We start from the raw sequence: 24,978 nt of genomic DNA on the forward strand, positions 1-24,978 counted from the left end.
TAGTGGTTTCAATTATGCTTTATACTTATGAGTTTACGATCATTCACAATGTCTAAAAAATACTATAATTAAAATTAATATAATATCCTAGGAACAGCTTGCGATAGATAGTAGAGAAATAATCATATACTCTTTTTTTTTCAGGTAAGATTTCGACAGACGATGACAGAAGAAATGCAGATGCCGTCCCATACCAATCTATTTATTTTATTAAAAAAAAGTTTCTAATATTTTTTAACTATGGATGGGTTTAAATATCAATCCGTCATGCTTCCTGTCTTGTTGTTTTTAACCAGTTTTATTGGTTTATTTCAAAATTGACAGATCGTATTTCAATTTTATTGGTTTGACGGAACGATGAACGACAAACGGACGCCGATGCGTATGAACTCGCCTTTAGATTTTTGAGGCTTGTCAAAGTCTTGCCAAATTATAGGTTATAATTTTGTGTCAACTTATGTCAAATACCCTGCGTTTTTGGAAGATGATGCATTTTGATTCCTGTTATTACGTGTATTTTATGTCTTTTAGAGTCAAGTGGAGGAAAAATCGAGTGAAAATTAACTCTAGACCCAGAGCACAGTTTATGGTTAATATTCGCTGCCCAGGCAGAAAGTCTTATACACCAATAAAGTTACCATCAATCAAGTTTGTATACCATCTCGTCGTAGATAAGTGCATCTCGTATATTGTAGAAGGATCATACTTAACACATACTAAAAACTGGAGTGGCTGTGAAATATCGACATCACACGATAGGTAAATAATGGATTTTAGTACTGCAGAAAAATAATGTTAATGGTTCAAAAAAATTAAGACTAAAGTTAATTAATCAGCTTTTTAAAGTTTAAAATTTGGTAAGTGTTATTATTAATAAAATAGTTTGTTTTATTTATTCCTGTGGAATATTACAAATTTGTATTTGTACAGAATTTATATTGATAAATATAATCATAAATGCGGGAAGTTTCATGAAGCTTGAAAGTAAGAAATAGTTCTTTTTTATATTTTTTGGTACGTGGTGTTTTGTTCTTGTTTGTTTTGTATTAACACATACCGTTTTTTGTTAAATACAATAACTCGATTACATTTTTTCAGTTTTATACATTTGATCACAATATTTTGAAGTAATCAGTTGTCAGTCAAATTTTAAATTTATTAATTAATTAATTTTTTTAATTAGGATCTCGTCGTTGGACACACGGTAGCTTATATGAAAGGTATAGTGAGAATCAACCTAAATTGTTACTCCCCAAACTTGAGGGTAGCCTTTAGTGCCACCAGAGCGTTCGCCTGCCAGCCCCCAAGCTTTCCCACCCTCTCCTGTCTCTATGTCCCCCCGCGGGCGCAGCGACGCACGCTTCGGCCGGCCGGCCCCGTCGGGTACTCCTCCGTCGGCGGCGGCACCGCCGCTATCTGTCTCTCGCGCCGTCGGTCGTACTACCGGTGCCGTAGCAGTGATGGGGCGCGCGGCCCAGTGATGCGATGCGCGCGGTGCTCGTGCCCGTCTGTCTCCTGCTCGTCTCGCCGATCTCCACGTTGTCCTGGTGAGTACCACTAGTCCTTAACGAAAAACTTGCTTAAACTACCCCTTAACCACCCTTTAGAGATATGTAGTTTTGAGTTTATATGTACTTAGAACCTCTCCAATAGGGAAGTTGGCCTTAAAAGAATACTGTAAAGTTCAAAAAATGTATAATCGTTCTTTAGTGATTCAAACAAGCCTACTGGTCCTAATCCTGAAAAACAAACATTTACTCAAAATAGAGCCCTTTAGATATATATGTTCAATATGAGAGCCTCTCCAAAAGAGAAGCTTAATACTCAATATCACGGGCTGTAGCTTTTTTAGAAATAATTTTATGCCATACATTTATAGGAACTTTTTCTTTTATTTTGATCTAGTAATATCATCCACGAAAGTTTGGTACAATATTTTATTTACAGTCTTTATAGAAAGTAAGTTTTTAAATCATATCTGGTATGTAACTTTATTGTTTACTGGCTCCATCCAAATTCCTACTGGTTACTTAACCTTTAAACGCAATTTTTTTTCTTGAAAACCGTTCATCGTTTTGAACTTAAAGTGAAAAAGTTCTAACTTTTTATGTCATCTGTTAAAATTACTGTATCTAATAGGATAAAAAGAGAACCAGCAGTAGTAATCTCTACCCTAATGGAAAGTACCATTCAGGTCTGTTACGGATTTTTACACTATAGTCTTTCGCTTTGTCATTAAAATGTGTGTAAGAGTAACCAAATTTCAAGAAAAATGGTTCACCAATGTTCTTAAAAATAAACAAAATATATTATTTTTATTTACCATTTCGGGGGCTTTAACTTTCTTTTATTTTTATTTATAGCATCATCCAGGGAACTATGCCATCCTGTATGCATTATAATTTAGTCTAGGCATATATGTGTGATACTAAAAGACTTAAAAGAATCATTCAATTTATGAAATTAATATTTCATTTACTAAAAGAATTATTCCTTGGATTCTTTCAATATTTCTCTTTTATAATAATCCTATAATAAAATACCTAATATGGCCACTGTTTTCTCAAACCAGCCAAGTCGAGCATAGCCGTACTTTTCTCGAAGCAACACAGAGCACATTTGACTCTTATGTAACTTGCTTGTGGATCAAGAAATAATCTTAACTTTTAGTGACCAAGGGGTTCATACTATAACTAGCTCTAATGTCAATATATCTAATAATTAACCCTTATAGTTTATGAATTATCGCTAGTCAAAGTTCTTTAATTTTAACACTGCATTAACATTATTATTATTATTATTATTTATGCATTAACATTTTTTCGGCAATTTTATTAACATTTGAAAATGTCACAACATAACACGCCCTCTAGTTCGGATTCTTTTTCACTTATTTTTTACTACACGAAACAGCGTTACATCACACCGAGGGGTGTCTCACTTGGGTAAAAAATGTACATGTACAGGGTGGGTCAAATTCGACGCTTTTAAATGAAAATATCCTTTTCTATAGGAAATGGACGAAAACTAATATCGGTGTCTGGAGCGCAATTTTCATCAAAAACATGATGGTGGAAACTGCACATCAATATCTGTTACCGTTTCGGAGTTACGGTGTGTTTTTCAAAAATGTGCAGTTTTAACAAATTGCTGTAACTTTTTTGCTATGGAAAATTTTGTATTCCTCTGAAAACACTTCCAAAGCACCTTTTTACGTAGAATTTAATGGTTTAAGTATAAGTTTTTTTAAATTAATAATTTGAGAGTTATCAGGTACAGAGAAATTGATTTATTTTTATTTTAATTTACCTTTCCAAAAATATAGCACACTTTATATTTTGTTATAATCCCCTTCGAAATACAGAATTTTTAAAAGTTCGCCACTTTTAACTAGTAAGCTTTGGACCCCTTATTGATGATATGCCCTTAATGGAACTCGAAAACATATTTTTCCAGCAAGACGACGCACCGCCTCTGAACAGCAAATTTTGCAGCCAATTTCAAAAATAATAATTGTATAGCTAACCAAGATCCCAGCCGTTGGCCGTCGAGGCCGCCTGACTTAGTGCCCATGGATCTAATCCTATGGATATATTTGCGGAAGAATAAAGATTCCTTATTCTTCCGTATAATCTAGACAAGAATTAGAAATACTTAGCAGTTATGAGAGGGTACCTTTCACCCCCACTGAGTTAATGAATTCCGCGATGAATGTTCAAAAACTGCCCCGTCTGTCCATAACAGAAAACGGTCGATATGTCGAACATCTGTAGCAAAATCTCATGTCTTGGTTTGCTATTTATTTTTATTGTTATTAGATATAGTTTAAATGTGTTGATGTTGGTTAAATATATTTTAAATTGTTATAAAATTCTGCATCTCTCATTGCAAATATTATTTTCGTTTTAATTGATGCTCACAGCTAGGATTTTTTTGCATTACAGCCGGTGCCGTTCAAAGCCTACTTATTTAAAGCCGGGCGAATTTTTATATACTCATATCTCAAAGAGGAATCGAGCAAAATGTCTAGTGTGTTATATTTTTGGAAAGGTAATTTTAAATTCTTTTCAATAAATTAAAAATATATCTGGTGTCCCATATAAAAAATCAAATTTTCTGTTGATAATTCTTAAATTATTAATTTTTAAAAAATTATATTTAAACCATTAAATTCTACGTAAAAAGATGCTTTGGAAATGTTTTCATAAAAATACAAAATTTTCCATAGCAAAAAAGTTACAGCGATTTGTTAAAAATGCATATTTTTCAAAAACACCCCGTAACTCCGATACGGTAACAGATATCGATATGCGGTTTTCATCATCATGTTTTTGACAAAAATTGAGCTCCAGACACCGATATTAGTTTTTGTCTATCTCCTATAGAAAAGGCTCTTTCAATTTAAAAGAATTTGATCCACCCTGTATTTTGTCGAATTTGACCCACCCTGTACTGCAAAAATATCGTTTTATTGCCTATGACTGCCATATATTTATTACAGGCGACTGCCATAAGACTGTTATTGACTGCCAGCGACTGCCAAGAAAATATACATGCAGTTCCAATAGTGAGACACCCCTTGCATCACAGAAACCGCATGCCTGTGTTTTATAGTTTCAATAACTTCCAATTTTGAATTTGATTTAGAGTTTAATCTACAAAGGAGGGGCAAAATGAGAAATCCTGAAATAATCTATGATTATTATTAAATCAAGCATCGGTAATTGACAAATTTTTGTATTTAGTAGAAGAACTTGACGAGCGTTAAAAACTTGACATTTATTTTAGGTTTTAAGAGTTCTTTTAGAATGAACGACAGTACTTTTAGAATGACTTTGAGTAAAGCATAAGCGTTTATAGGTGCAATTACAGCAAAGAAAAAATATGTTCGTGCGAAGCCTTCAATACCTTCTTCTCTTGCGATACGTAATAGGTGTGGAAATATGTAGTTTCACACTTTCGTCGTGTTTTTTAGTTAAGTCGTTAACTTCAACTTGATAACTATATTCTTCAAATCCAGCCTGTCAGGTTAATAATAACCTAAAATTAATGCGGAACATGCAACACTTATTTTGCAATATTGTTTCATCTTCGCAAAGAGAATTTACTTGCAGTTAGGAGCATGAGTGTCTTGAAAACAACTTAAGAGAAATATACTACGACATAGTAAAAAGTTAATTTATTTAGCAAATGATAATTACTAATAATTTGTTTGGTTGCTCATTCCTGTCACATTTATGTTTTTGTATTAAAGTCGTATAATGAATTTCAATCACATCCAGACAGAATTTTTTGCAATAAAAATGAAAAATTCTTTACGAGCGCCATACACGTTAAATATTTATAACAATGATAATTTTCAGATAAATTTATGTTTTTTTAAGATGCACACTTGATTACATACATATTGATGGTATTGATTCATTATAGATATATCATTATGATTCATACAAACAAAATTATAGTTTTTTCAATAGCAACTGTTAAAATTGCCTTATATCTATCAAAAATAGTAGATAAAATAGTACTTTAACCATAAGGGTAGATTAAATGATACTTTAACAGCGAGGATAGGTTAAAAACTTTATTTCTTCTCGCACGTTTTTTAATTGCTTCCATTTTTGAAAATGTTTGTATTCCTTTTCATAAGTTATTCGGGATTTAAATAAGAAGTAGAATAGGAATTTATTTTTTTATTTAAATAAGAAGTAGAATAGGAAGTAGTTTGGATATGGCGTTTGTCGCCTCAGCCTGAATATCTGTTGGCAATTTACTTATTTCCTTTTGAGCCATTTCTGCCTCCAATTCAATCAGCAATCGACACGAAAGAGAATTAAAAAATATTGACTCAAAACCTTAGACAAACAAAAAAAAATAGACTGACAAATATCATAGTAAAGAGTGGGAGCGCGTTCCAGAATAACAATTTTGAAACCAATTAGCAGGACCATGGCAACACGTACGCCTTTATTGCTATCTTTCTTTATTATGTGTGCTTTATATGAAAAAGAAAGAGATAGGTATAAAACGTATCGTAAGACATTACCGCACATTCTGGCTGGTGGGAAATTTGAATTAGCAATTATTAGTAGTATCCACAGTAGTATCGTAGTATTCTCTCATTCTGAAACTGAAAATTTTCACTTAAACTGATTTATTCCCTACACCACGTTCCCTTTACGTGGTATAGGGAATAAATCAGTTTAAGTGAAAATTTGCAGTTTCTTTCAGAACGAAATAATACTACTATTATAAGGGAAATTATAAAAAAAAACTAAAATTGTACTGTTTTATAAACATATTTATTTATACATAAAAATAAATAAAGTTTTTATAATATAATAACAAAAAATAACAGGGTTTATTCCACCCACCTACCAATTTTAAATGCAGAAGAACTGACTGTTGCAGGAAACGATCGGCCAATTTTTTTAAAGGGCATTAAAAATCTAATTTTCGAAAAAAACTGCCTAATTGCAATAACAAAGTGAATATCCAAGCAAAGAAGACTTTACGAGAATCATGATCTTGAACCATTTTCAAGTCCAGTTTTTATCCTAAAACAAAAGTAAAATAGGTATATTAATAAAGTTTCTGGTTACTATAAACCAGCTATAAACTACCTACCCAAAAAATGAAAAAAATTAATTGTATTAATTTGTTATGTTAAGAAAGGTTCGAAATATTTTTGACACTACTACTTCTACTTTTTTCTTAGTAAGATGATAAATATAACTACTTACTTTTATTTTACCGGGTGTCTTTAACATATCTATCAGAGAAAGGGGGTACCAATACATATAAAAAATAGATGATACTGCCTCCTGCAGGAAATAAAATAACAAATAGTAAAACCTAAAATTATAAGTAACAAAATATAAATACCTATCTGGAACAAAGGAATTTGTTCCCTATCCATATTCATAAGTCAATAAAATGGAGAGTTTAGAAAAAAAGGTAAATCATCAAAAAAAAAATCATAAAAAAATTAAAAAACATGACGAATTGTCATGATGTTGTCATCGTGGTTGTCATGATGACGAAAACGAAAGGCGATTGTTCTAATTTCTATTTAGAAATTACGTTTTATATGGCTGCTTCTTTCTCTCTTGTTATATTAGAATGAGATAGTGGGCCCAATAGACGCAATGCGCAGATCAACATAAATAGAACGAAATTTTGCGTTCTGAGTTGCGCCACGGGAACGTTGTCCCACTCTTTGCCATTTAATTTGCCAGTGTCTTTTTATTTGTTTGTCTATGCTCAAAACTGACAACTAAAGAGACAGCTTTATTTATTTGTCAAATTACATAGAAACCAACGCCAGCCCAGCACAATCTTTTTTCTACTCGTAATAAATTCCTTGAAATAATAATTTCTGAATATTTTTTAAAACGTAACTGGCTATGGAAAAAAATATTGTTTCATACACGACGATAAAATACCATTTTATCGTCTTGTATAAAAAATAACTATTATTTTTTTTTAATTGAAAATTTACTTCTTTTTTTGTATTAAATGACAGTTAAAACATTATATTGTTATTTTCCTTTTAGTGAGAGTTTCTTTTCGAGCCTATATACTGTGAAAAATTTTAGTTATTTCCTGTTGTAGGCATTTTCTATTTGAATATGATCCAATTACAGGTAAACAGGTACGGCTAAAATTACACTTAATTATTATTTATTGTCAACTTTAATTAATATGGGTTTTACGATAGAAGGAACTGCAATATGTCAGCATAATATGATTTATGAAACGAATCTATGTAATTTGAGCTACTGCACCACTCAGAGCATGAAAAAAATTATGGGAATATTTTTATATACTTTTATTTTTCTTTGCCATGTCGAGAACAGCCGTGCCATACTTTTTTCGAAACAACTTACAGCAATTCTGACCCTTTAATATATACCGTTTAAAAAAAACGGTATGTGTTAATACAAAACAAACAGATCTTCCTGGGTCTGAGTAAGAACAATCTTCGGATTGTCACGGGGTTTTTAACAGGACACTGTCTCCTCAATGAACACCTCAGTAGATTGAAACTAAGAAGAAACGGCGAATGCAGATTCTGTGGGGAAGATGGTGAAACACCAGTACACCTCATCACTGAGTGCGCCGAGACGACAACCATTCGTGCCATGAATTTTGGTACGACTGATATTGGAGATGGAGAACTACCCTCTATAAAACCGTCCCAGATACTGGCTTTTGTCAAAGCCCTGGGACTGTATGATGAGTTATGATTCAAGAAAGGGGGACACAATGGATCTGTAAGATCGAAGTGATTAACCCCCCTCCCACTCATTCTAAATTCTAAATTCTAATACAAAACAAACAAGAACAAAACGCCACATACCAAAAAAATATAAAAAAGAACTATTTCTTACTTTCAAGTTTCAAGAAACTTCCAACATATTTATCAATATAACTTATGTACAAATACAAATTTGTAATATTCCACAGGAATAAATAAAACAACATAAATAAAACAAACTATTTTATTAATAATAACACTTACCAAATTTTTTACCTTAAAGGTTGATTAATTAACTTTAATGTTAATTTTTTTAAACCAGTACCTTTTGATATTATTTTTCTGCAGTACTAAAATCCATTATTTACCTAGCGTGTGATGTCGATATTTTAGTGTATGTTTAGTACGATCCTTGTACCATATACGAGAGAAGATTTTTCCTCTACTTGACTTCAAAAGACACAAAACACACGTAATAACACGAATCAAAATGCATCATCTTCCAAAACGCAGATATTTGACATAAGGTGACACAACATTATAACCTATAATTTGGCCAGACTTTGACAAGCCTCAAAAATCTAAAGGCGAGTTCATACGCATCGGCGTCCGTTTGTCATTCATCGTTCCGTCAAACCAATAAAATTGAAATATGATCGGTCATTTTTGAAATAAACCAATAAAACTGGTTAAAAACAACAAGAGACGACGCCGACGCATGACGGATTTTTATTTAAACCCATCCATAGTTAACCTAAAAAATATTAGAAACTTTTTTTAGTAAATTAAATAGATTGGTATGGGACGTCATCTGCTTTTCTTCATTCTTATAGTCATGGCAAATAAATACAGTTGTCACTCTGAGTCATATTATATTTCATATAAAAAAAATTAAAATACACTTTTTTCTGCACCAAGCTGTTATGAAACGATATATGTAAAAACCTCGAAAGCGAATTATGTGGCTAATAAGAAATTAGATTTAATTGAAATAAAATAGATAGTGACTGAGTGACTTTGAGTCGGGCGCTGCAGGCCATAAATAAAAACTAGACAAACGGCCACCAGATGCAGAATTGAAACCGCAATAAATTATTCGATAATTCTCAAGCAGAAACACGTACAATTAATTACCATAAACAAACGTTTAATTAAATGATAATTAAATGTCGTTTTTATGGCCGGAATAAACGATTGTCAATCATTGGGAACTACATAAATTAGTCGCTTTACGGTCGCGGCTACGTTGTTAAGGAAACTTTGAAAAATGGCGAAACACGGCGGACTTTTCGCGTTTAGTTTTATGCACTAGATTGAAAAGTATTTAATTTTTTTCTCAATATTTGAAGGCGTCTTGTGCAGGAAACATTGCGTGGCATTAGGGAATTCCCGGTTCTTTGGAGACTCCAAAGAACCGGAACTCGAAATTATTAATTCCCTGTTCTTTCGGTACTTTCGGGACTCGGTAATAATAATTAAATCTCTTCTTAATAAGTAGTGATACTATCTTTTACTGTTCTGACTTCTGAAGTTATTGTAACGTTTTTAGTTCGTTACATGTTTTTTTTATATATAATATATGATGTCTGGCCTATCATCACCGGATTCCCTCTCGTTCAGGCCTGATAGTTTATTTGACGCGTAATTTTTACGTTCCCTAGTCGCCAACCCTGTTATCGTTCGACACAACCCTGTTACTATTCTGTGGAGGCGCGCGCTGTCAACGTCGCTTATGTCAACTCTCTCCGTGCTTAACCGCACTTTGTTTTGACGCTCTGTTGTATCCCAGCTTTTAGAAATGATGATTATTTAAATCTTGCTGTATAATTTGAATCAGCTGCTATTTCGAAGCAACAGGTAAAGATGAAATATTATCCTTTTAGATTCGATATTATTATTGAATATTTTTAGGGTAGAGTTACGGATGTCCCAACTTGTATTTGTATTTTACTGGCACGGTGGTGTCCCTTTTCTTTTGTCCTCCAGAATGTCACATGGAAGAAAGGACAGTTGTTTATTATTTATTGAGCCCTCGGAAGTATTTCGAGGTAGGTTTATTTTGTTTATTAGACCTTGTTTGGTTTTAAACAAGAGTTTCATATTTTTAGGGTCCAAGGTACGGACTGTGTCCAAGGTACGGACTGTGTCCAAGGTACGGATAGTGTCTTATGTACAGACATTATCTTATGTACAGATGTCCTGTGGACGAGTGTCCCCAGTAAGAATGATTTTTTTCCTACATATAAGTGCCACAACGTGGATGTAGCTTGAGTCCCATGCTGCTTCGTTCCCAGCTATAAGCTAGTTAGTTACGGGTGTATCAAGTCATGGTGTCCTCATTCTGGCCCCTTTGGTTGTGTTGGATGGCTGAGTACAGAGAAATGTGAGACCACCTCACGATGTTACTGTTTTAAGCAGGATTGCATAAAGAACAGCTAAGTGTAGATTTAAGTTATAGTTTTGCATTTAACATTTAAAACATTTACAGTCTTAAACAATAATGTACATCTTAAATAATATCGTATAGACTATGTTGAGTGGTTAGATTGTTAAGAACATTCATGTCGATTTAGTAGTTAAAATATAATTTAGATCTTAGGTTTCATTGCATTATGTCTTGTAATAGTATTACTTTTTTATAGATATTATTATTGCACTCTAACATCATATAAAATATATCAAATTAATAAAGTAATGCTACATTTCATACATTCTCTTAAACTTTACATTTCTTGTATTTTATCATAGTCGTTTTCATAGATATTTAGTACAACTCTTACCACCACTTTCTTTGACATATAACCACTACATATTCACTAGAACTCTACAATGTCATGTATCAGCAACGAACATCATGAATGAATATAGTCATTAGTTTTAAGTAATATACAACTGTGTTTTCTTTCTCTGTACATGCCTGGCGCCCAATATCTATTTTTTTGTTTATTGTTATTAATTAGTTTTCTTTCCAGTGAAATACCTTATCCACGACTGCTCTCCGATGAAAAGCTGCCGTTCGCAGTGGTGGTTGTTTAAAAAACGCTACATTATTTTGAAGTTTCTATAATGTTTATTAGCAAAGAAGAAAGTCAGTGGCGTACATGTTTTTTTTAGAAAAATATTCCAATGATAACCCATATGCACGTTCCTGGTGAATATGCCGACACTCTTTTAGCTTCAAAATATGTCACATTTATAGTAACTTTTACCCTCAAAATTTCATTCGAAACGCTAAAAGTACTTGGAAAAAAATTAAAACAAATCGGAAAAATATTAAGATTTTAACACCCTGTAGCTACAAAACAAACCAGAATCGGACCTATGTTGATATGAAAAATAAATCTTATTTTTACGTGAAGAATCTTCCTACAGGAGATGGCGTATATATTTTGAAACACCCTGTATGTCGCAGAGTCTGCAGCAAAGATTTCCTTAGTACAGGTTGATTGGTTGAAGTGGCAGAGTAGATGGTTATTATTAATTTTGATCAACATCATATTTTTTGCTGTTACGTATCAAAAGTATAAACGGGATTAACCATTTTAGGACAAGCAAATTTTTTTATTAAGAATACATTTTTCTTACAATGTCAATAATAAAAAAGTTTTTCCTCTTGTAAAGACAATCCGGGGACATACTGTATATTTTTGCATTATAGATAGGTGTAACTAACCCAACTTTGTTTTTTTTTTATTTATATCATTCCAATCTACTACAAAACGGTTCAAAACTAACTATTTTAAAACTGTGTGAGAATAACTTTCTTCTTAGCTAGTACTACAATCATAATAGATAATTTATTCAAAGCGTTGAGGAAACGAGATAGTGAAGAACCTAGTCTCCCGGGTTCATTTTCATTGTTTAGACCTAAAATAATGTAACGGTAGCTGCTAAGCGTTTGTTTGTTTGCCCGGCAAACAAGAACCCACTAACTGTATAGTTCTTACACGAAAATAAAGCAGACAGGCTGCTTCAATTAAAACGTCAACCTAAATTCTTTTACACCAAAATACGACAAGCCACACAGAACAAAGGTGTGAAACGCTTGATGAGAAAGAAAACTGAAAGTAAATTTGCTATAAAGGCCTCCATATACGTTCAGTTAAAAAAGTGCAGGTAGAAAGCACGGGCAAGCAACCTCCACAATCTTATTTACACTTATATATATACATTTTGATTACTCAGCGGTCATTTTTGTCGACCGCCCGCATCGAAAGCAATATATAAATAAAATAACTATGAAGTACAGGTACCACTGGCTAGAATCGTACGGTTAAAATATCTGGTGAGGACAGAAATTGAAGGAACAGACAAAACTGGACCGAACACACTAACATACATTGACGTTTTTAACTGAACAGTCTTGCCCGTTTCGTTAAAACTGTGCAGGATAAGTAGAAGTGTATGGGAAGCTTAAAATATTAATGTATTAATTGTCAGTAGGTAGAAAAATAAAAACAGAGTAGGTTTGGTCGTTATTCATTACTTTTGATCGACCTACCTTCAATAAACAATATTGTTCATTCTGAGATATTTTATTTAATTTGTCTTAACTAATACTCGCGTATTGGTGAGATTAAGGTAGTGTCATAAATCATTTTATCAATTGAATTTTTAAGGTACGGTATTTAATTTATTTTACTTATACAGGGTTGATCAAAAAATATAATCAACAAGTTTTAGAAAATAGTTTTTGAATATAATTTATAGATGAATTGCTCCATACTAGTGCTATTGTATTTGACTAAGAGTGGGTCCCATAGGGGACCCTCCACTGAGGCCGCGAGGGCCTATTGTGGCTCAGTTTATACAAGCTCTAATTTACAAGAGCGTCAAAGTTCATCCTCAAGACCCAGCCTCTTAATATAGGCCGTTATGTCTGAGGGCGATATGTCTCCTAGGTCTGATAGGTCTAGCATGGGTTTGCCAAACATCTCAAACCTGGTCCTGCTCCCAGCGGGGCAGGTACACATAACGTGCTTCATTGTTTCATCGTCTTCCATACAGAGTCGGCATTCGGCGTCTTCCACCAGTCCCGTCCTCTGTAGGTGAGATCTCAGCCGGCAGTGGCCCGTGTACACTGCAGTGAGCACACGCGTTCCATTCCTACCGGCCTTTAGGAGTTCTCCTGTTCTATGTTTGGATGGCCCTGCTAGGATTTTCTTGGCATGTTCCATTCCGGGACTGTCATTCCAGTCCCGGAATGTCGCACTCCTAACCCATTCACAGAGCCTGTCTCTTGCGAGATTTTTAGGAATGCTAAGTGTCGGTTCTGGGCCCACGAATGGCGAGCCTGCACCAATTTTGGCGAGGGAATCAGCACGTTCATTTCCCTCTAGGCCGACATGTCCCGGTATCCATATTAGCGACACTTTGTTCCTATCTTCCAGTATATTGAGTAGTTTCTTACATTGAAGAATCGTCATAGACGTGCTTTTCGTTACCTCAAGTGCTTTCAGCTTTGCTTGACTATCCGAAAATATGCATATTGTTTTCCCGGTGTATTGCTGTTCTACCAGCAGTTGCACACAGGTTTCAATAGCATATAGCTCAGCCTGGAAGAGCGTGGTGTGTTTTCCAAGACTGTGGTAGATCTCAGTCTTTGGACTGCTGCAGTAAATTCCTGCGCCAGATCCTTTTTCGTTTTTGGATCCGTCCGTGTACCAACACATTTCCGCATGTAATAAGCCGTTTCCCGGCTTATCCCACTCGTCCCTGTTCGGAAACAGGACGTTGTAGGTGCGCGTCAAGAGTTGGACTGGTGGTGTAAGATCCGAGATCATATATATATATATATATATACTAGTGCTAAGTCAAGCCCAATCGTACCATCCTTTCCTCAAAGCAACTCAGGGCACATTACGTGGCAGCTTTTTTAGAAATATACAGGATAAGTCTGAAATAAGTGCAAAGATTTATAGTGGTAGTATATTTTGACCCCAGAAACAAGATTATGAGCTTTTTTTCGAGAAAAAAATGAAAATTTTAAATTTTTTAAACATATTGTTTATTTTTTTAATTTTTTAGTTAAAATACGTGATTTCTTAATAATATGGCAACACAGGTAGTAGAGATTAAATATTAAATCGGATTAAATTTACAATTTTACAAGAAAAAAAAACAGAAATGATCCAGTGGTTTTCAAAATTTAAGCAAATAATATTTGTTTTCGGAAATTTCTAAAGTAAAATAACTTAGCTATTTTGGACTTATTTGAAAAATGGCAAGGAGAAAATATGTTTCTTTTATCGAGATCTACCAGCCCTGAATTTGCACATGTTTAATACTCACCCTGTATTGTATATCAATGGCAGAAATTACGGACAATGGCAGTCATGACATAATGTAACTTATTTTTTTTGGGCAATAAAAATACCTACATAATTTTAAAAATTCTTGTTTTTTATTGAAAAGTTAGCTATAAGTAAAGCTCTAACTGAAATGTAATAAAACATATACCTGTTGTATTGAATTAACATCTCAAAATAAAATCCTGACAATATTTACTAAAAAAACATTACAAAAACGATTTATGAACACCCTATACATTGCATCTTAGATCATAACCTCAGTATATATTTAAGTTGTTTTTTTTTCGTGTACATAGAGTGAAGGCACAATGTAAATACACTAGAGGCAACACACATATAGTTTATGTTTTGATAAAGGTAGTAAATCTAATGGGCAACGAGAAATAGCTGCTAGTTGTGAAAGAATTTTATTTGAATAACTACGTCGAGAGAAGATATTTTGACGTGGTATTATTAGTCATTACGTTTCGGGTTAAACGTAATATTTACGTAGAAAAAGGTGTTTATTTAGAGCAAAAATTAGGAATAATTGGATTCAGGTGTATAAGCAAATGAGTTTGTGGGAGAATGACGTACCTTTACATATATTTTGGATGAGGATTGGACGAGGAAACGATGATTGACGATTTTAGCTAGTTATTCCCCGTGGTTCTTCAATGATTTCCTTCAAAATAACAAAAATAGGATATAAAACTTAATACTCCGAATCAATGGGTACTTATCCCAGCATTTTTCAGACGCTATCGAAAGATGCGTACAATTTGTCTTAGATAGGAACTATCGAAAACAGGAAATAGACATTTTATCCGATAGTCAAGCAGTACTAAACGCGATCAACTCAGTAACCATCAATTCGAAGTTGGTCAAAGAATGCCTAGAGAAGCTGAACAAATTAAGCAAAGAAAATAAAGTAACATAAAGCACAACAAAAGGCAATGAAAAAGCAAATGATCTAGCTAGAAAAGGAGCGAACACTGCACTTTCCAATCGAAAACTAACTAAAAGCGGAACTGATGAACCTGGAAAACTACATCCAATCAATGGGTGTCATCCAACGATTTAAGACACTCGAAAAAGTTCCTCAGAACTTACGACAGAGAAAAATCAAAGATTTTCCTTGATTTAAGTAAAAACAATCTTCGGACGATCTTGTCACGGGGTTTCTAACAGGACAGTATCTCCTAAACGAACATCTCAGTAGGCTGAAACTGAGAAACAATGGAGAGTGTAGATTCTGTGAGGAAAATGGGAAAACACCAGAACACCTTATCCCTGAGTGCGCCGAGACGACGACCGTTCATGCCATGAACTTTGGTACAGCTGATGCCGAAGATGAAGAGCTGACCTCTGTGGAGCCGTCTCAGAGAATATATGATAATTTATAACTCGTAATAACTAAAAAAAGGGAATCTTCCCTTCTAAACATTCTACATTTGTGGTGAGGGTACTTAGCAGGGTGCAAAGTTTCTCTCCTTATGTTATTCTGAGTGAGTAAATCCCAAAATCCTCGCTTGTATGCCTGTGCTACAAAATATATCTATTATAAAAATCACTCACAAAAAAATACTTAATTTGAACATTTTCATAGTCATTTAACAATTTATTATATAACTACTATTTTGAAACCTTGAATACTTGATTAACCTTCGTTAAGTACCTTTTCCTATTTTAAGATTTTTTCTGTTTTTTTTTCGAATTGAAAGATACTTTTAAAAACGGAAAATTACTCTCAGTGTCAGTGTTTTAAATGCCTTCGCAGACAAACGCAGGTTAAAGACAAATGACTTATTTACGTAGCCTGGGCAGATGTAAACTATAACCGTTGGGTGTCTGAACGTACAAAAAATCGAGATATTCTGTTTAAAGAGGTGAAATAGATTAATATCGGTTAGATACTGAATCAACCGTGGTTGTTTTGACAGCTGACAGACATAGAAAAAAATTAAGTTTTTGCCGATTGAATGACAACACGTACTTAAAATTTTCCAGTTATCCATATTCATGTTCATTGTTGTCTTTTATACTAAGATGAAAAAAAAAATCGCAACAGAAATTTTTAGTCATATTTAAAGTGTTATATTTTTATTTTTAGCCCTATTTTTATGATTTTTTAAGCAAATTTTATATAATTATATCAACTTTAATTCGGTTTGTTTTTTTTACCCTAAGTTTAAAACACCCTGTGCAATAATGTCGTATGTGAATTTTCCTAAAATATAATTTTACGGTCAGAACCATGTCTCCTGAACATTTTGTTTTTTGGATCATGTCAATACATGCCTTGGTTAATTTTTAAGAGCGAAATGAACTTGCTACCAACAATTTGCAATTTTTTCAGTTAGGTATCATTTTTTTTTTCAAGCTATTTTTGAATGTGACAATGCGGCTTTGGTGTAAATATATTTTTTATAAGTCTGTCATTAGCAAAACAATTTCTAATTTCAAAACTCCCAATTCCTATTAAAAAAAAGTGGTCGGCCAAGGAAAACAACGAAAACAAAAGGATATGATAATTAAAAAAATCGCCTTAACTAATCCGAATAAACCGGCAAATCAAATTTTGAGGAAACTACCTGGTGTCAATATAAGCTCTAAGACCATCCAAAGAAGGCTAAGGGAAACAGGATTATTTAGCAGAAGAACAGCCAAAAAAACACTCATCAGTAAGAAGAACCAGAAGGCCCGACTTACTTTTGCAAAAAAAAATTGCACTGGTCGACGAATGACTGGAAAAAGGTCATGTTTTCAGATGAAAGCAAGTTAAATATATTTGGATCCGATGGCATATCGTGGATACATCGCCCAGAAGGGACAAGATTTGATCCAAAGTATACCAAGGTCACTGTAAAGCATGGTGGTGGATCTTGCATGGTGTGGGGATGCTTTTCGGGATAAACATGGGACCACTGCAAACTGCAAGTAATAGGAGGAATAAGAGATCGATTTATGTATTTGGACATCTTAAAGGAATTGATGATTCCATTTTCTGATGATAATTTGCCTTTAACCTGGATATTTCAGCAAGATAATGATCCAAAGCATAAATCGAAAGTCTTACAAGAATGGTTTTTGTCTGAACCAATTAGGTTTATGGACTTTCCTGCCAAAAGTCCAGACCTTAACCCCATTGAAAACCTGAGGGAGGAACTTGATCGGTGGGTAAGACGAAGTCGCATTAGCAATAAGAAAGATTCGATAAAAATTTTGAAAAGGCCTGGAATTTCATTGAACCAGATAACCATAAGAAAAGTATTGGACTCCATGCCAAAGCGATGTCGTGAAGTTCTATGTATTAACTATGTACTTAAACGTAATTTTTATATTAATTTTTAGTTTCGTATAAGTTTCATATAGTGTAAGTATTTATAACATCTGTACGAGGCCGCCTATACGCAATTCCTTCAGTTCGTTTGAGACGCTTGCTCTAAACTAAACTAGATGAGGTCTAATTAATCGGCAAAAACATCCTTCCAATTATCCGTTGCGTGGTCGTAAAGCGAATTAATGAACTTTGTTTTAGCGTTTGGAAATAAATCAGTTTTAATGCTTCCTTCCCACTGTTATGTAGGTCTGCATGCTCGGGCTTTATAGTGCGACTCGCCGAAACTTAACTATCGCTGCCACAGAACTGGATATTTTTGTCATTATCTCGATGGCAATTTGTTCCTCGATATAAAATCGTGGCTATAAAATCGATCGCATTAAGAAAACCCTGACTACTAGAGAAATTAAGAATATAAAATGAATTATTTGAGGAACACATACCTATAAAACGGAGAATATCCATTATCCATATACAGCAGAATTTAGACAAACCATTTAATACAGTTGACAGCATTTACGTTGTTTCAAGATCTAGAATCAGAAAAAGAGAATTAAATAAATAAATGTCTCTACGTCAAACGCAATTTTATTTATATAGGGTGACGCACCTTATTCTCCTCGGTTGATTATACGAAAATGGAAAGATGTAGAAACAAAATATTTTATGGGTGTATGTGTGAAAGCCATGTACAGGATGGGTCAAATTCGACGCTTTTAAATGGAAACGCCCTTTTCTATAGGAGATAGACAAAAACTAATATCAGTGTCTGGAGCTCAATTTTTGTCAAAAACATGATTGTGAAAATCGCATATCGATATCTGTTACCGTTTCGGAGTTACGGGGTGTTTTTCAAAAATAATCATTTTTAACAAATCGCTGTAACTTTTTTGCTATGGGAAATTTTGTATTTTTATGAAAACATTTCCAAAGCACCTTTTTATGTAGAATTTAATGGTTTAAGTATAATTTTTCTAAAATTAATAAGTTAAGAATTATCAACAGAAAATTTGATTTTTTACATGGGACACCCTGTATATTTTTAATTTATTGAAAAGAATTTAAAATTACCTTTCCAAAAATATAACACACTTGATATTTTGCTCGATTCCTCTTCGAGATATAGAGTATATAAAAATTCGCCCGCTTTAAATAAGTATATAGGCTTTGAACGGCACTGGCTGTAATGCAAAAAAATTCTAGCTGTGAGAATCAATTAAAACGAAAATAATATTTGCTGTGAGAGATGCAGAATTTTATAACAATTTAAAATATATTTAACCAACATCAACACATTTAAACTATATCTATTAACAATAAAAATAAATAGCAAACCAAGACATGAGATTTTGCCACAGTGTTCGACATATCGACCGTTTTCTGTTATGGACAGACGGGGCAGTTTTTGAACATTTTTCGCGGAATTCATTAACTCAGTGGGGATGAAAGATACCCTCTCATAACTGCTAAGTATTTCTAATTCTTGTCTAGATTATACAGAAGAATAAGGAACCTTTATTCTTCCGCAAATATATCCATGGGCACTAAGTCAGGCGACCTCGACGGCCAACGGCTGGGTTCTTGGTCAGCTATTCAATTATTCTTGAAATTGGCTGCAGAAATTTGCTGATAACTTCAGCGTTCAGAGGCGGTGCGTCGTCTTGCTGGAAAAATATGTTTTCGAGTTCCATTAAGGGCGTATCATCAATGAGGGGTCCAAAGCCTACTAGTTAAAAGTGGCGAACTTTTAAAAATTCTGTATTTCGGAGGGGATTATAACAAAATATCAAGTGTGCTATATTTTTGGAAAGGTAATTTTAAATTCTTTTCAGTTAATTAAAAATATACAGGGTGTCCCATATAAAAAATCAAATTTTCTGTTGATAATTCTTAAATTATTAATTTTTTTTTACTTAAACCATTAAATTCTACGTAAAAAGGTGCTTTGGAAATGTTTTCATTTGCGATTTGTTAAAAATGCATATTTTTGAAAAACTCCGAAACGGTAACAGATGTCAATGTGCGGTTTTCACCATTTTGTTTTTGATGAAAATTGAGCTCCAGACACCGATATTAGTTTTTGTCTATCTCCTATAGAAAAGGGTGTCTCCATTTAAAAGCCTCGAATTTGACCCACTCTGTACATACACAAATAATTTGATATTTTTTTTAGGAATTTACTCTTGGCTAATAATAGATTTGATAAAAAATCCTGTAATTATATTATACAAATAGTTTTATAGATATATTCAGTCATATAAAACTGTTATCTATATATTTATAACTGTAAATATAACGTATATAATATTTATTCTAAAAATAATTAGACTCAAATAAAGAATTACTAAATTTAACTACGTAAATACCAGTAAAACTTTAAATAGTTATTATTTTCATTTATTCCGCAACTAAAATTACATTCATTTGCTGAATAGGTTAGATTTTTGTTTTGTTAATTCCTGTTGACAGAAACAAACGTAAGTAGGTATCAGTTACAATGAATAAAATATGTACCCACTACCCACCTATATTTGATGAGTGCAACGCACAATTAAGTCATGTGAAGAAAATCGTGGTTTTCTCGGAAAAACTTATTTTATAGTACGTAACAGACAGCGTTTTGATAAGAACGGATTACCGTTAGTAAAATAATGTTAATCTACAGGGTGTGCCTACCTGTTTCTACATTTATTTGCTTTTAAGGCCATGACTTCATAAAAAGTGCCATTTTTTTAACTTTTCAGTGATATAAACTACAATATGTTTTTTTTTTTTGAAAAATTACGAGTTAACATCGTAGAAAACTCACCCTGTATAATTATAATAAACTTTACCCTTAGAATTACTTCTAGTAAAATTAATCTCCATTGGCATACTTTTCCATGACTCAACTTTTAATAATTATTGAACAAACTGTTTTATAAAAAAACTTATTTATTAATTAATTAAATTTAACAATACAAAATAGATGTTAACTGCTCGGGGGGGTCGACCCCCCCCCCCAGGTACTGCTGGGCACCCCCCAGTGGAATCCTAAATTATGACTCTTGGCTACGTATTAATTTTTATTTGCTTGTGATGCAGTAAAAATTACGATTTCTAGTTTTGTTTAGTTAATATTATTTTGTTGTGTTCAAAAAATGTGTTAATTTTTATTTTTTTAGAAAATTTGTAGGTATTTAAGTAATCTACGGGAACACGGTTTGATAACCAAGTCTATGAAATTTATTGATAGAGAAATTCATGTAAATGTTTTATTCAAAAAATGTGTTTTTTAAAATTATTTTTCATTTTTAAAAAATAAAAGCCCTAGGCCATCCATGGGCTCAACACCAGCCCCCCCCCCCCAGGCCCGCCCCAGGATAAATTTCTAGTTACGCTAATGGGCGCCACCCTGTATAGTGAATGCAAAATCGAATCTCCATCTATCTAAACGTTTGTTACTGGTACTTCAACTGCAACAATATAATTCACCGTACCGTTCACAGTAAATTCATTATTAAGTGTTCGCTCGTTAGGAGGTGTCGAAGCTTTCATAAAAAGAATTTTAAGTTGTTTTTCGTGTACGGAGCCTTAAATAAATACTTAGCGAAAACCGTACGTCGCGTCGTTAGGCCCTATCTCGACAAAATATCGCGTTTTCGCAAACGGCAATACCCCGATTTATTATCGTTGAGCGGATTCTACGTAAATGTCAACGAGGAATTTGATTTTTTTAATTTCAGTAAACTCTTCAGAATTGCTCTGTTTAATTCACATTCATTTTCTATATTTTAGTGACAATATTATGCCTATTTTTTTTGTTTTTTTTTGTATTTCTATGTAAAATACGGAATCTATTGAGAAATAATAGGAAGAAAGCAATAAATGAGTAATGAGTACATACAAAATACAAAAATTACGTCCGAAGAATGGGAAAGATGCTTCGAAAAGCTTTATAACTCATCGGAAACCCAGTCATTACCACAGCAAATACATAATGACAGCGAAAATGTTAACCAACCCCAAATTTGGACCACTCCTATGAAAAAAATACAGCAAATGGTAATTCTTTATTGCTCTATAATAAACAGTGACCTTTAATTTAGTTTGTGCTCTAAAAGCACCTTTGCTATAGATTACTTCTTCGTTTCATTTTCTTCTTCTTTTACAGGGCCAGCTGGCTCGATAGCGGCTGTTGTCGAGTTATCGAGATCGCGCTGGCGAAACGTCGTTTAAATCGCACGGCGCCATTGTGAGGCGAGCCTAACCGCATCCGCAGATTGCATGTCGGTGTTAAATTTCTTCATTAACAGTTTTAAATGTCTCTGTTTCGCGAGAACGCGTAGGTGCCAGGCAAAGGTCTAAGCCTGTTCGTCTCTATCGTTGCTTGGCAATTTTTTTCTAGCGAATAATTACTTTAGAGACAATGTACTTAATAGAAACAAGTTTGAGCGTGAGAATGGAAGGTGAGTTGTCGAAATTGACATTCATAATGACAGTACAAAATATGTCTCTACACAAATGAGCTAGGCTGTAACACTGAAGGTGTGCAACCAAAGTCCTGAAAACTTTCTCAACACCTTTATATATCCTATCGAGTTACCGCTATAAAACTGAAAAAGGGTATATAATAGTTATATAGTGGTGTTGAGAAGGTTCCCAGAGACTATACTTGTATTCATTTAAAACTTCCCAATATGGCGGACTGCAGTATGGGAGGCTTAAAAAACGAAAATCTCTAAACTGGAATCGACTGTACTTCAAATCGTTCAAATTGATAATCGGTGGTAAATCCAATTGAACTCTGACACTTGGCTGACATTGACGTTTACGGTTCCTTTTTCTAAATATTTTCATTATTATTTTAGTTTTTATTCACAAATTCTACTTGATTTTGTTCTTTTATTTAACCTGCAACCTGCAGTACTAATTATATAGTTATAAATAATCTTTTCACCGATCAAGAATTGACGAATAGGCTGGAAGATATTCGAAATGTGTAAAACGCTTAAAAACGTATTAGAAAACATTGACTCGTTCACAAATTCGTGAAAATAAATTAGTCCAGATGTTTGTAAAAAGGTCTCTAATTATTTTGAGAAGTTTCCTCGTATCAGTAGTTTTCAGGTTTGTAATATGTACTATTATGATAATAAATATATTAAAACTTATATTTCAGTTACTCACTAAAAGCACTTAAGGTTTGTAATAGATGTAGTTAGAATATCAAACACCAAACTAAACCAAAAATTATGTTTTATTTTACTGGTATTCCTCACATTTGAAGGGAAAGTCATTTCATAAATAAGCAGGACATTGTATAGTACACTCTATATTAATAATTGTTTTTTATCCTATACTTGTTAGTTAACGCATCACTTACTAGGTATAAAATTTAGTACTGATTAACCTATAGTTGTGGTTGTGATATATTCTGATGTGTTTCTGGCAATTTAAAATAAGTTAATATTTAAACAAACGTTTCTGGCTTTCCTGACAGGAGTGTGGACACAAATTTAATAAAGGTATAATGTGGAAAATGTTCTGATTATTACAGTTTGCATGGATGTTTTTGTATGTTGTTATTTTTAATAAAGTATATTTAATGAGTTTTTGAGTATTTCTTTTTCCTTCAGAGGATTGTGTTCTAATCTTTATATATTATAAATTTTCATAAATTATATATACAAAATTTATTACCTTATAATTTTTTGCTAAATACTTTGTAGTTGATACAGCTTAACAGTATATAAAAGAACTATTTAAATAAGATGTTTGAAAATATATAGCTGTTTCTGCACACATCAATTCAATTTGTGATTAACTGTACTGAAATAAAAACAAATTAAGAGAAATGGGGTGATCTATCAACTATAACATGAAAAGCATCATCCTATTTCCAAGTCTTCTATTAATTTCACTTATTAAACAACTATAATTATTCAATAATCTTGATAATTCTAGGAACTCTCAGATATCGTCAAAACATGAAAACAAAAATTTACTTCCTATAGTTCTTACGTCCCTTTGACTGGAATATAAGAAACAGGGGAGTTAATATTCTCACTGAGAAAGTTTATAAAATACCTTTAAGTAAAATCTCTTCGGATCTGCGGTAAAATACCTTTATTCTTATTAAATAATTTCAATAATCTATGTTTTTATTTATGACAACCACCTAATAACCTAACTTTAACGTCAACTTGACAATCCTGAAAAATATTATTGTTAACCAAAGAGTAAATCAATTTCTGAATTCGCTAACGCCAACTTATTTTTCATTAAAAAAAATTTACCAATTTTCGTAACTAGGTCGGCCATATTGAGGAACTTTTAAAAGAATAGTACTATACCTCCATAGAAATATCGCGCATGCGCGTTTTTTGAAAATATACTTGTTTCTTTCTGACTAACTACTTTAATATTTGCCTCTTTTTTTAACATAAAAAGCAGATATGATCTTATTGCTCCAAGTTGTCCTACGCAGATAATCCAGACCAGAAACAAAAGAGACAAAATGACGCCATCCCTGTCATAGCCTACAAAAGCGTTTGCGTTATTCAAATGACTTTATAGAAATTACTGGCTTAATAACATCTATTGTGCCTATCCAAAAAACACATGCGCCCCCAAAAGCAGAATTATTTAATAGATTTTTTTATAAACAAAAAAAATATGGTAAAATTTTTGTAATGAAAGTGAAATTTATTAATATAAATAATAGAACATACGACTTTTTTAATACATAGAAATAACTGGCAACTGGCCAAAATATAGTTTTGTACGAGTTTTTAACGTTATCTTAGAAATACTCATTGTAGCCAAAAATCAAGACATCAATAATAATGGCGTCCATTATATTTAAAGTGCTATATATTAATTTATGGTCTATAACATACTCATCAACCATTATATAAATTTGGTTACTTAAGGTTGCGTATGTGAGTTTGGGTTATTTAAAACGCCAATTTTAGTGTTTTATACAATTAAAGGTGATACAAATCACCATTATAAATGCCGGGGTGTTTATGGCTACTTTTAGTCACCCAGAAAACCTTTATGTAACAAGAGGTGTCGACTGTAGCGACTCCCTGCGAACGAAG

General features: G+C 33.0%; 1 protein-coding gene across 1 annotated transcript in view; it reads left to right on the forward strand.

The window, feature by feature from the left end:
* Positions 1 to 1,401: 1,401 nt before the first annotated feature.
* The window catches only part of LOC115886424 (protein Wnt-6), a 47,166-nt gene continuing 23,589 nt past the window's right edge, over positions 1,402 to 24,978 (forward strand). Inside the window, exon 1 of the mRNA XM_030905559.1 lies at positions 1,402 to 1,547. Within this exon, the coding sequence (XP_030761419.1) occupies positions 1,486 to 1,547 (62 nt within the window). The 5' untranslated portion in view covers positions 1,402 to 1,485. The remainder of the gene's footprint in view (positions 1,548 to 24,978) is intronic.

Source organism: Sitophilus oryzae, unplaced genomic scaffold (genome assembly GCF_002938485.1).
Source record: "Sitophilus oryzae breed Bouriz unplaced genomic scaffold, Soryzae_2.0 scaffold_488_pilon_pilon, whole genome shotgun sequence".
NCBI classification, from domain to species: domain Eukaryota; kingdom Metazoa; phylum Arthropoda; class Insecta; order Coleoptera; family Curculionidae; genus Sitophilus; species Sitophilus oryzae.